The sequence below is a fragment of the Xyrauchen texanus genome, chromosome 34 (assembly GCF_025860055.1).
Source record: "Xyrauchen texanus isolate HMW12.3.18 chromosome 34, RBS_HiC_50CHRs, whole genome shotgun sequence".
NCBI classification, from domain to species: Eukaryota; Metazoa; Chordata; class Actinopteri; order Cypriniformes; family Catostomidae; genus Xyrauchen; species Xyrauchen texanus.
In genome coordinates, this window is record NC_068309.1 from 10,765,648 (window position 1) to 10,779,737 (window position 14,090).

The 14,090-nt window shown below is 37.4% G+C and overlaps 2 protein-coding genes across 2 annotated transcripts in view; both read left to right on the top strand.

The window, feature by feature from the left end:
* Nucleotides 1-357: 357 nt before the first annotated feature.
* On the top strand, nucleotides 358-5,485 carry snrpd3l (small nuclear ribonucleoprotein D3 polypeptide, like). The gene is made up of 4 exons (XM_052103973.1): nucleotides 358-452; nucleotides 1,143-1,277; nucleotides 4,042-4,234; nucleotides 5,246-5,485. Exons 2-4 carry the CDS (start codon nucleotides 1,152-1,154, stop codon nucleotides 5,314-5,316), a joined length of 390 nt encoding a protein of 129 aa, XP_051959933.1. The 5' UTR covers nucleotides 358-452; nucleotides 1,143-1,151; the 3' UTR covers nucleotides 5,317-5,485.
* Nucleotides 5,486-6,247: 762 nt separating this feature from the next.
* Nucleotides 6,248-14,090, top strand: part of LOC127627532 (calcium/calmodulin-dependent protein kinase kinase 2-like) — a 32,070-nt gene continuing 24,227 nt past the window's right edge. Inside the window, exon 1 of the mRNA XM_052103972.1 lies at nucleotides 6,248-6,378. The gene's annotated coding sequence lies outside the window, so the exon portion shown is untranslated. The remainder of the gene's footprint in view (nucleotides 6,379-14,090) is intronic.

Here is a 14,090-nt window from a genome sequence, read left to right on the forward strand (position 1 = left end):
ATTGTATTAGTAATTGGTTTCAATATAATTCGCAAGCTGATGCAATCTGTTCAAAGATTTGAAATATGGATTTATGGACAATAATTGAAGAATCAACAAGTAATTCTGACAAATGAAAAGATCAAATACAAATACACAATCTTAATTACTATTTATTAATACAAATTATTATTATTTTTAATAAATTATTATAAAAATGGTTACATGTAAATTTCAGAAAACATCAGTTTTTACTATCTACGGACTCAATGCAATAGTGCCCTCTTCTGTAAGCCTGTGTGTTGCATCTAGATCTTCAATTGGACTTCAACTCCCAAGATACATCAGCGAAGGAAGAGGCGGGTCTTCCGGGTTGAGCTGCATTATTGGAGCAGGAAACGCCGCGAATAATCACGTTGTTCATCACCGAGTGTAGCAAGTACCGACAGTTTCTCCGAGGCCTTTGTTTCAAGGTAATATATTGATAAATGCTTTATTATACAAACATATTACACCTCTTATTATTATACCTCTGACGAGAATATTTTAGTTTAGCTGATTAGCGAACGAAGCCAATTTCAGCCATTAATGCTGACTGTATGGGGTCGTTCATGCAACTCGTTTGAATGCAAACCAGATATTCGATGCGTTTGTGTATACGTTTGTAAACGAACAACGCATGCTCTCTTATAATGTTTTCTTTTCAGCTAGATCATTTTGAAATTCAAAATAATTACTTAATGTGATCAGTCGTTTGAACTTCGCGTTGGTTTTTTCCGTTTAGGAATCCTGTTTTCAGGTTGCTTCGTTTAAAACACACAAAATATTTTTTTAGAATCGTATTTGTATGTTCTGATGTAATTTTAATGCACAATTATCTTGAATAACGTGCACTCTTTAATCATGAGCTATGTGTTTGAATAGTACGAAACCGTAGTAAGCTCTACATTTTGTGTAGAATTATGAGATAAACCACATTCAGGCTTTTTTCAATGTTGACACGTCTGCGATTTAAATGCAGGAGTTACCCTTCACAAGTGTGTTTGCCTACTACCCATTGCATTATGTATCTTCTCAAACTACAACAAAGGATTTCACTTTGCTGTGACCTTACATTTGTGTTAAGACCTACTTATTAAATTATCTTGTCTGTCTTCCCTCAGAATTAAAAGATGTCTATTGGTGTCCCAATCAAAGTGCTGCATGAAGCAGAGGGTCACATTGTGACCTGTGAGACAAACACCGGTGAGGTGTACAGAGGAAAACTGATTGAAGCAGAGGATAACATGAACTGCCAGGTACTGTTAAGGCTTAGTTAATTCCATGGACATTTGAAATCATGCATGATGTGTTTAAAGGAATAGTTCACCCAAAAATACAAATTCTGTCATCATTCACCCTCATGTTATTCCAAACCCGTATGACTGACTTTCTGCAGTGGAACACAAAAAATGTTAGGATGTTCAATCTCAGTCACCATCAACTTTCATTCTTTGGAAGAAATAAAAAAATCATTCAATGGAAGTGAATGGTGACTCCATCTGTAAGTCCCTAACATTCTGCCTCATATCTACTTTTGTGTTCCATAGAACGACATGATAGTGAGTAAATTACAGAATGTTTTTTTTTGGGTTAACTAGACTTTTAAGTTGTCTACATGTTTGGCCTCTTTATTGGATAATTATATCCATAGTCCCAAGTGTGTATATACCGGTGCTGTCAGTCGATAAAAATGTGTAATTGCATACATTTTCATAGTTCATTTGACTCTAAATATACTTTTTTTTTTTTTTCATGTGAAAATGCATTTATTTCCTCCTCAGGAAAGAAAACTAAACCATATGTAACACTAATGCTTCATTAAAAGTTTCCAAATAAAGCCTTCCGTAGTATACAGCAAGAAATAAACTAAAATAACATTAAATGCTTTCGAAGTCTAAAACGGAGTTTGACTTATTGAAAAGTCTAGTCCCCACAAAGGTTGCATATTAACTGAATTGCAACTGTTAAATCTCTTAAACTCTCATCCTCCACAATATTAATCAACTCTTTCTTTTGAGAAAATTGGCATTAATGCAAAAATAGTGTCATGTGACACAATTTACCCCAATTTTTAGCCTGTGTTTAGCCTTGAAAGCAAATATATTGTATGTGATTATGGATTGATCTTAATGGCATATTGATCCGATGCTGCAACACTTGACACTTCCAGGAGTGCTAACACAAATATCTCATATCATACACATCGACAAGTGCATGGAGAACAAATTAATGGCCACTATTTGTGATTAATTTAATCGCTGTTGCCATCCGTTTATTTATTAAAGTTTCTTTTCCACACCATTCAAAATAATAGATGGCATTCATGGAGTTAGCCCACAATACAAAATCATATAATTTCTGTGCACAAATATGCTTTAAATATAAATACACAATACTAGGAGAAAAGCATCAGTGTGCCTTTTTGAATCCCTAACGGCTCAATTCTATACAATTATTGTTTAACTTGAGTAAAAATGCTGGCAAAATTCCCTGTATGCAATTAATAAACGAATACAGCATTAAATTAAAACGATTAATTACTATGCTTTCCTTTACACAAATAAAATTAGTCTTACCTTGTTCTGTAGATGAAAAAAGACATCTGAATGTCATTCACAGAATGTTCTACACTTTCAAGACTATAAACTATCAGAACTATTTGCCCAATGAGTTCACTTTCAGAAAACGAGCTTTTGAACAGTTTAAAACATTTAAATATTTTAAATCTAACACACTGGTCGCATTTGCTAAGCTTCTTCTGAAAATGTAATTTGCATTATGATGCTAAAATAAATTAAGACAATCAAGTTCAGTTGCTCATTAAAAGTTGCTGGACAAATATGCAGGACATAATGCATTTGGAATGGCGAAGCTTATTTTGAAAAATCATCTCAAGCAATCGAATATGAGGAATGTATCATTTGTAAACCCTGATATTACGCTGTAAAAAAAAATTTAAATAGCTGTGCACACAGCAGATACACATCAATGGATGGTCCTTATACTAAGACCAAAAGTTTCCCCCACTACTTGGTGCAGGTTGCCAGCTTGAAAAGGGCCATGACGATTCACTTTTGGTTACCGGTGGTAACCAGCGATAGGTGCAACATCAGGACCAATATTACAGTCCTAGGGCAACGGCTCCCTTTTAAATTGCAATTCCTCGTCTTCTGATTGCATTTATTTGTGAAATTAAAATGACAGTAAGTTGGCTAATTTCAATGAGTTGTCTCGGTGCTCTCCCCATTTTATCAGAGGAAACAAATTAGGGACATCTTGGAAGTGAATTAGTGATAAACACACATTTCTGTATGGAATCGGCTTAAGGGCAGATTTCTTTTGAGTTTTTTTTTAGGCACGACGTCATCACGCACGCCATTTTTATCACTAAAATGCCATTTGAATGGAAACAGGCAGAAGACAGTAAATTTCGCTAATGGTTTTTACGCATTTTCGCTTTGTCAATAACAAAATAACATGAAAAGTTGATGGAAACCAGGCTAATGCTAGCGTCAAGCGGTGCTTTGAACTCCACATGAAAGGCGATTGGAGACAAAAACGTCTTATGCGTTTTTATGATAGTTGAGACTTGACGTGCTTCTGTGGTAATTAAAATGCACCTTACATAGGCTGAAAAATACTTCCCAAAAAGTCCCATCTGGACTTGTTTTGTACATCAAACAGCAGTAATGGGTCCCTTCTCCATTTTATCACTGATAGGGAAGTGCTGTTGTGAAGTGTGCGTCAGTGTAATGACTTCAGGCAAACACATCGCATAGGTTCTGCCCTACTCCAACCAGTTTTTATGCTGGTTTATGCTTTATTAACGGTAAATGCGTTAATTGCGATATAGAAAAATTTACATATGAAACTTTTAATCAATCGCATGCGTTAAAGTGTTCATTTTGAAAGCTCTAGTATATACACACCTATGTAATCTGAAAGATGTACTGTATATGTTAAAATACATTGTACATTTTTAGTTAGTCTTGAATAATGAAACTGTTGTGTATGAATCAGATGGCAAACATTACTGTCACCTATCGTGATGGCAGAGTGTCTCAGCTGGAGCAGGTCTACATACGTGGCAGCAAAATACGCTTCCTCATTCTGCCCGACATGTTGAAAAATGCCCCCATGTTGAAGAGCATGAAAAACAAAAACCAAGGGGCAGGAGCCGGAAGAGGCAAAGCTGCTATTCTCAAAGCTCAAGGTTGGTAAACAAGCATCCTGACTTCATTTCAATGCCCTGTTTAAACACAGACATACTACTATGTGTTTTTAAGCAGCTACAGCGTAGATTGTCTGTAGACAATTATTTGTATAGACCATTTCAAGGACCGTTCGTTGGTGACGTCAAGTGACTTCACTGTTCCGTGAACGTTTCCTGCTTGTCAAAACAGACGATTTAGCAGAGATGGGCTACTTCTATTAAAATGTATGGAAATTGGAAAGGTCAACAGAAAAAATACAGCCACATCACCGCTGCCTTTAAACACCAAGTGCCCCTCTCTTCGGGAGACTGGTCTCTATCTGCTGCCATCTTCACGGGTCCAGGAACGGAGAGGTGTCGGTCCAGTGCGAGTTAGATGCAGCGCGCTAATTGGAGCACTTGTTGCAGCCAGGCCGCTTGAGTGAAGCCGGCGCCACACGTCCCTCGGTCCAATCCAATTTTACTGCTTATTTGAATTGTTCTTATCGTAATCTTGACCAACCCTTTGGAGATTTCAGTCTTTCCCCATTCAAGTAGATGGGAGCTGCTCTGTCATGATGCTTGTTCACATAGAAAAATAGCTGCCCAAAAGCATTCCAAAAAAGGCTTCAGAGTGGACTGACTCACCTTGAAAAAGAGACTTTGTTGAAAGGATCTGCAAATAGGTTTGGATCGATCTAATTCATTTTGTTTACATTCTTGAAATGGTCTAGTCTCAAAAGCATTGTTATTGTTAATTCATCACATTCAGCATGTAAACTTTTGTAAAAGTACATTTTAATACAGTTAGAGATTTAATTTAGATATAGCAGTGTTGCATTACTGTAGGTTTATATTTTAAGATCCTCAAGCAGGTTACACAATAGAACAAGATGTCCTTGGCACATTTTAATAATAATGCTTCTGTTGGTTTAATTGGTAGTTGTAGTTTGAGCTGCTGAACATGTTGACAATGTCATGTGAAAAGAACAAGCATTAAACTCATTCCATTAACTGTGTTTCCCCATCCAGTCGCTGCCAGGGGCCGTGGGCGAGGAGGACCACCAGGAGGCAGAGGAAATATTTTCCAGAAAAGACGATAATTTAAATTGCATTGTAGTCCAAGTTTAATCTTGTACAGTTTCATTTTTTTTCTTTGTTTTTGACTTAAAATTTGGAAAAATTGTGTGATTGTATTTGTCACATGCCTTGCAGATTTTTGTAGTTTTACGTTTTTTCACTTTTCTCATGTAATAAACGGAGCTGTTGAATTATCAGTATTCTTATTTTGTTAAGGTACCAGTCTGTCCTCATAACCTAATTTGTTTAATGTGTTTTGTTTTTTTATAGTTAAAAAATGAAAATTCTCTCATTTAGTCAACATCATTCTATCTCAGTGAGATATGACCTTCTTTCTCCTGGTGAACGCAAAAAAATATTTTTAGAAGAACATCTCCGCTCTGACTGGCGACCTGTCCAGGGTGTCCCCCGCCTTTCGCCCAATGTTAGCTGGGATAGGCTCCAGCCCCCCGTGACCCTGTACACAGGATAAGCGGTTGACGATGGATGGATGGATGGATGGATCTCCGCTCTGAGTCCATTCAATGCAAAGGAACATTGACCAAAATGTTGAAGCTCCAAAAATCATATAAAGGCAGCATAAAAGTAACTCATGACTCCAGTGGTTAAATCTTATCTTCATAAGCAATATGAAAGGGATCAATATTCAAGTCCTGTTTTACTATCAACTATTCAAATTATTTGTACATATCGCCACCTACTGGCCAGAGAGAGCAGAATTTATAAGGGTAAATGATGAGAGAATTTTCATTTTTTTTGGTGAACTATCCCTTTAAAGTAACAAATCCACAAATTTTTTTTTGTACATTTTTGCTGTTAAAAAAATACACAGTGAGTGGCCCCAAAAAGTATTTGAACACTTAAGCCACATTTGAAACGGTATGAATGTTATTGCGTTTGATGAAATATCACACCAAGTGGGCGCAGTTCCCGTTCTCTCCATTAGGGGCGCCACACCTCTCAATCTCACTCAACAGATCCACCTCCGTTCTTGCACTAACATCATACCATATCATAAAGCCGTAACCATTACTGTTAGCGAGCTAAACAACATACCGTTCAACAGCATCAAATCAACGGCCGAGGTAAGGACACAACACTGAACAAACGACTCGTGTCATACTGCTATAAAAATTATCACGATTTTATTAATCCGCGGCTGGATTTTCCAAACATCTGTTTCGTAAGAGATGCGTTAGCCAGGTTTAGCAAAATAACAACCAAGCCTAAAATTATTCTCTTAACGGGAAGCAGCACTTCAATCCAGTATCAGTATTTATATGCAGCTTTTATATGTAATGTGCGTATTATGCGTTGCGTGAGAATTGTAAAGCGTGGAGTGATCAAAACCGATATAGATATCTTTACATTAGGGTATATAGTAAGAGAAGTTACTTAAGAACTCCGCATTCTCGATTTTTATCTTGCCTATTTGACAGCTGTCATGTCAAAACAGTTAAAGGAATGTTCCGACTTCAATACAAATTAAAATGACTTTACAGAATTGTTGGCATATTGTTGAGAACCACAAAAAAAATATAGTTTATAAAAATAAAATAAAAAATAATAATCGCAGTTTCATTAAGGCACTTACAATGGAAGTGAATGGGGCCAGTCAACAAACGTTCAAATACTCGCTCAGTTTATAAAGTATAGCCAACAAAAGTAAACATAATATGTTAACATGATTTTACTGTGATAAAATCGCTTACTAAACTTATCTTTGTAAAGTTATATACAATATTACGTCTTTGTCAACCTTGTTATCCTGTAAACACCATAACACTTGCAAATCGCTTATTTTATCACTCCAAAACCATGTTTACAGGTATAATGTTTACTTTTATAATTATATTTGTATAATTGTCTACTGTCCAGTTTTGGTGAGCCTGTACCCACTGCAGCCTCAGTTTCCTGTTCTAAGCTGATTGTAGGGGTTACCGGAGGGTCTTCTGCTGCTGTTGCCCATCTGCCTCAATGTTCGACGTGTTGTGTGTTCAGAAATGCTTTTCTGCATAGAACTGTTGTAAAGCATGTTTATTTGGGTTACTTTCACCTTCCTGTCAGCTTGGACCAGTCTGGCCATTCTCCTCTGATCTCTGTCATTAACAAGCCGTATTGGCCCACAGGACTGCAGAACTGTTTTTTGTTTTTCGCACCATTCTCTTTACACTCTAGAAACTGTTGTGTGGCAAAATCTCAGGAGATCAACAGTTACAGAAAATACTCAAACCAGCCTGTCTGAACCAACAATCACGCCACGGTCCAAATCACTGAGATCACATTTTCTCCCCATTCTGGTGGTTGATGTGAATATTAACTGAAGCTTCTAACCTATATCTGCTTGATTTTATACATTACATTGCTTCCACATGATTAGAAAATTGCATGAATAAGTGGGTGTACAGGTGTACTTAATAAAGTGGCCGGTGAGCGTACAAGTAACATTTTTGCTTATAAGAACATTTTGGGGTCAATACAGGCTTTGACTTGAACATATGTGGGATGCTGTTGTTTACCTGAGAAAATAATTTTGACTCCTCCCTCAGTTTTTTAAAACAAACAAAAAAACAATTGCAATGGAAGTCTATGGGGAAAGGCATTTTCATGGCTAAACTTTAAAATATGCACCATTTCAAAAGTACATCCACAAATCTTGAACTTTATCTGTTAACATGAGACTAGTGTGATTGTTGCCAATGTTTACATAAAAGCCAATATTTACATAAAGGAAAATCCACCCACAGGAATTACGTCTGTAACACACAAACTGAAGTTTATCCACCTACAACAGTAGTCCCACTCCCATCACTAAAAGGATGATTTAGGCTAGACAACTTTACAGCTCAACTACCACATGTTTTCCTTTGGGAGATTTATTATAAGAGCTTTATCAAATACACAAGTTATACATTTCTGTTTTTAAACACACTCGAATGGCTTGCCCCATAGACTTCCATTGAACATGCATTACTGTAAACACAATTTGTTTGTTTTTACAAACTGAGTGTAAATTATTGTCTGTTGTATTGTTGTTGATAGAGCAATACTTGTATTGATCCTGGAATGCACCTTTCCATTTCCATGTAGTCAGGCAGGTACAACATACAAGGGTAATGTCAAGTCAGTGTGCTGGCTGCTTCCTCATCCTTGCTCTGTCTGCTGATTATTACTTGGATTTGTCTTTGTTTAAGCAAATTTTTCAAAGAATGCTGTACTCCAGATGGTCCCATATGGTCAATCCTCTGTGGATGAGGTTCCCTTTGGATGCCCTGTGCATCTCTAAAAAAAATTTGTCTTTGCAATTCTTTCTCTTATCCCAGCCTAATATGCAGAGTCAACTATAAGTAAGCCATTTTTAGGTTGATTTTGCACACAAGTGTATCACTGGTGCCATCAAAATTCGGAACAGGACAATCTGTTGGTACAAACAATGAAAGATGGGGAGTTTTCTGGAATCCATCTGAAAACAATGATTAGTTGAAGAATTGGTCTCTGTGGAACAATAATGGGATTTTCCCAATCTATAGGCGTTTTCAAACCAGGATGGCTGTTTCTCAACTATCCATTGAAAGTAGGGAAGCTCAATGTAGGAGACAAATCGTGTAAAGTGGTTGAAAAACACTCATCCTGGTTTGAAAATGGCCACTGATTGGGAAATGCTAATTTTTGTTCTGTAGGGATACAAGTTTCTATTATATTGACAATTTGGTTTCATGATGCTAGTGGCACAGAAATTACACAATTCAGCTTTAATGTCCATACGATTTGTTTTGCATGCGTTCATTGGAGGTGCAGGGATTAATTGTAGTTTGCTTGTCAGTCTGAGTCTCCATTACAAATGAGGTGTGTGTGTTTGGTAGTTAGGGCACGTTAAGGAGAAACAATTGGTTTTCAATCCATCAAAGATCTAAGTAGGTCACAGAAGAATGTAGAAACTGCTCTTAGATTAAAATAGCTCAGCCAACCGTTGCAGTCAGTCCACATCCAACATGCATTCCCTGTTCTTGAAAAGAGGGTGTGATGCTTTGCAATGTGTGTAGATTCTTGCGAGGTACAGTAGGTATAGTATGTGCAAAACTACATCCACCAGACTCCTATCAGATTGATTTAGTCCACCACATTGCGATCTGGCACATTTCTTATGGGCCGTTGGCCCGAAGAGCACCAGAATGAAACATAATGCAGCTGTCTTGATACATCTTTTTAAAAGCTGAACTGTTTCTAACTTAATGTGGTGTCTTAAAAACCCAATGCAATGCTGGAGACGTTACGCAAAAGCCAAAGATGTCTTGTGCGACTACGTGTTAGAGACCAACATTAAAATAAATAAACTAAAGTCCTCACAAAAAATTAAGGCCTATTCATTATGCATAATTATTTAAACATTGCAGGCAATTTTAAATCAGACACAATTTTTCTTGTAATTTATTTTTCAAAGGTGGTGAATTTGTTACAAAGCAGTGTTTTGATGACTGGAGATGGTTGTAGTTGGGATAAATTTACTTTTTTCTTGGAGAACTTCTGACGGCGTGCTGAAACTGACAGGATTCATCTCTTTAATCATCTATTTTAAAGCATTGCATACAAATTTTTAATGCTAAAATACAAAATCTGACTCATTCCTATTGCTATGTACTTTCATCCAGTCACATGAGTTTCAGAGAGTTGCTTGAGGTTTGTGCTGGTTAATGGCTCATCCATCCCTCTGACTTTCAACACACTTTCGTCATTCGACCATCAGCAGCTGGTCTGACAAATGGCTCGGATATGCCTGGCTTCTCTGTGCTCAGTCTCTTTGTCATCGAGGTTGAGAAATGTGAGCACAGGAAGTCAGAAATGGCTCAGACACCAGGGATGGGCTGGTGATTAAAATTTAATCTGACATTAAAAGCATCTTTTTGTTCATTATCATAGTGTTTTTTTTACTTCTTATTCTAGTAAGCACTAGAAATAGCTAATCAATTATGATATGGCTGAGATTACCAGGGTACACATAGGCTAATGACTATATCAAGAAGTTTGCGCTTAAAAATATAGTGGCAGTGATATGGCACATTTATGGTTTCAGACATTACAGTGATACAGAATGATTACCATATCCAAATACCTACTTAAGATAACCCAACTATAGTATGCACAAGGGCTGCAACTAACGATTATTTTGATAATCGACTAATCTAATGATTATTATAACGATTATTATATTATTCTGTGTTTATTGCAACGAGTAATCATTAGTGAGTATTGACGCTGACTACCACCCCTGGAGTCGCGAGTTAGATTCCAGGGTGTGCTGAGTGACTCCAGCCAGGTCTCTTAAGCAACCAAATTGGCCCGGTTGCTGGGGAGGGTAGAGTCACATGGGGTAACCTCCTCGTGGTCACTATAATGTGGTTCACGCTATTGGTGGGGTGCGTGGTGAGTTGTGCGGGTAATGCCATGGAGAATAGCGTCGGCCTCCACATGTGCTACGTCTCTGAGGTATCGCACTCAACAAGCCACATGATAAGATGCGCGGAATGATGGTTTCAGACGAGGACTTAGAGCGCATTAGGAATTGGGCATTCCAAATTGGGGAGAAAATAAAATAAAAAAAAGATTTGCTTTCAAAGAATGAAACTTGAATATAGGCCTAACAGTATTTTGTGTATATTTTTCACTTGTCTATACTTCTGCCATTGCAGTTAAGACAAAATACACTTATATTCAAGATATTTTCTGAAAGCAAGTCTAAATATCTTATATGCTTCTTCTCAGGTAAATGCATCTTTTATTTTTGTATTTTAAAATATTTACATTTTTTATATTATATTCAACATTCTCAGATAACAAATTATTTTGTATTTTTGTGTACAAAAATGTGTCTTGTGAGCTGTGTTTTCTTCCTCTCCTCAATCAGGCACAAGTTGCAGTGCTCCTCTAACATGCCATCATTAGATTCATATGTTCTCATGTTACGTTAAATGAGATCAGACTATTCAATTAAATGTTTTATTGTCGATGTTGTCGATAACGTCGACTAATCGTTTCAGCCCTAGTATGTACATTGTACTCGAAAGTAATGGTAGACCAATTTTTCGGCCAGACCAATTCCTCAGCTTATATTTGAGATAATCAGCATTACCAGAAGAGTCACTTGCATTCTGTTCTGTTCAGCACACTGAACACGTACAGTCTGAATGGCCCCTTATCTATCTGATCGTGCCTAAATTGTATCCATTGGGGTGCGAAACTTCACTTATGAGGCTAGAGTCTAATTTTGTTTTTTGGGTCTAACCGTTCCTTCTCGCACACAGTCGAGTGCTCAGCCTTTCATAGTATGCTCTTGTGACCACAAGCCCATACTACTGGTTTGTGATACTCATTTAGAATAGTAAACTCCAGGTACATGCGGCGCCAACACACAAAGATGTCAACATGTATAGAAAAACAATTCTGCACATGGACGCATACTGTTAATGACGAAATTTGCGTGACATCCTCTGTGCGCAAGACGTACCAGCACACGGAAAAACAAATCATACTTTGGCCTTTACACTTCCCCTAGGTAGCAGCAAATCCAGTCTTGCAAGAGTTCCCATTATGCTTACTATTGAGACTTTACCTTATTTACTCTCCCACTTGTGTCAGTTTGGGGCAAAAAATAAAGGAAACACCATTGTACTTTTTTGGTAATGTAGTAATGAGTGCAGCTGTACTTTTGGCCATTTGACTGGCAATCCTTGTTTTAGAAATTATAATAATACAAGATGCTACAGTATCATCTTGCGTGATGAATCATGATACTGCAGCATCTTGCTACAATCTCTTGGCTGTCGGTTGTTGTCATTTTGATGTCATATAGCATCCATCATTCAGTCTCCTGAGGGCTGTTTAGGTCAGTATGTGACGAGTAGAATGAGAAAGACAGAAAGAGAGGGAAGCAAAGGTGTTGTGGGTGGTTGTCTGAATGTAGTTTAGCGTTTTTATGGTTGCTAGGTGGTTACTGGGAATTTTAATTAATTTTATCTTCTGAAAAAACTAAAATGATCTTATTGCTTACCTCTTCTCAACAAGCCACACAATTAGAGTTATAACTCATGTCCATAGTACAAATGGTCACACACCAAATGTAATAGTTTAAGCTGGAAAATTACTCTACTCAAGTATGTGAATGAATGCAAATGCTTCTAGGCAAGTTTGTTTTCGTACATTGTTGCTTTCCGAATATGTCAGACTGCAATTCATAACACAGTGCAAGTACACGTTGCATTCTATTGCCGCAAGGTGCTATAGCAGACATGAGTGTGAACTGACCACTTCTACGGTGAGTTTTTTCTTTCAAGTCAATAGAGCGCAAAAGTGCCCGCACAGTTTTCAACTGTCTGGGTTTCCGGAAATATTTTCCCCATTAATTTCTTCCATAATCTTTTTATAAAATCCTTAAAAACAGAGTTGTAAGTCATGAACCAAACCAACCAGCTTCGAGGTGAATCACATCACAAACTTTGTTTTGAGGCAAAAAAATATTTGAAAATCGGACATGAAGACAAAGTTACAAGGCTGTATAGCTACTAACCGTCTTTCATGAGGGGACAAATTACAATCCCATGAAGCATGGCAAATGATCGAATAAAATAGAATAATATTATCCTAGAATAAAAACAATGAGAATATATACAGTGCTGTTTTTGTGTACATCTCTTACTAAATTGTTTCAAATATTCAAACAAAATCTAACATAAAACAAAGGCAATCTGAGTAAACACAAAATACAGTTTTTAAATGATAATGTTATTTTTTGAAGCAAAAAAGTTATCCAATACCAACTGGGCCTTTGTGAAAAAATATTTGCCCCCTTAGTTACTAAATCCCCAAATCTATTAAACTGCATTCATAATGGGGTTCAGCTGAACTAGACACACCCAGGCCTGATTACTGCCAGCCCTGTTCAATAAAATCAACACCTAACTGGAACTGTTTTAGCGGCATGAAGTTTGCTAAAATGTCTCACCCAGCAGCACACTATGCCAAGGTCAAAAGAAATTCCAGAAATGATGAGGAAAAAGGTGATTGAAATATATCAGTCTGGGAATGGTTACAAAGCTATTTCAAAGGCTCTGGGACCCCAAAGAACCACAGTGAGAGCCATTATTTCCAAATGGAGAAAACTTGACACAGTAGTGAACCTTCCCAGAAGTGGCCGACCTTCCAAAATTCATCCAACAGCACAGCGATGACATCAAGGAAGTCACAAAAAAGCCAAGGTGAACACCCAAAGATCTGCAGGCCTCTCTCACATCAATAAAGATCACTGTTCATGACTCGACTATAAGAAAGACACTGGCCAAAAATGCTATCCATGAAGAGTGGCTAGACAAAAACCACTGCTAACACAGAAGAACATTGAGACTTGTCTGAATTTTGCCAAAACACACCTTGATGATCCTCAAACCTTTTGGGAGAATGTTCTGTGGACTGATGAGTCGAAAGTGGAACTGTTTGGAAAACAGGGGTCCCGTTACATCTGGCGTAAATCAAACACAGAATTCCACAATAACAACATCATACCTTTGGTCAAGCATGGTGGTGGTAGTGTGATGTTGTGGGATGCTTTGCTGCTTCAGGGTATGTGATTGGCAAAAATTGAGGGAAACATGAATTCTGCTCTCTACCTGTATATCCTTAAGGAGAATGTCCGGTCATCAATCCATGAGTTGAAGCTTCACTGCAACTGGATTATGCAGAAAGACAATGATCCAAAGCATAGGAGTAGGTCCACTTCTGAATGGCTCAAAAGAAGCAATATAAAAGG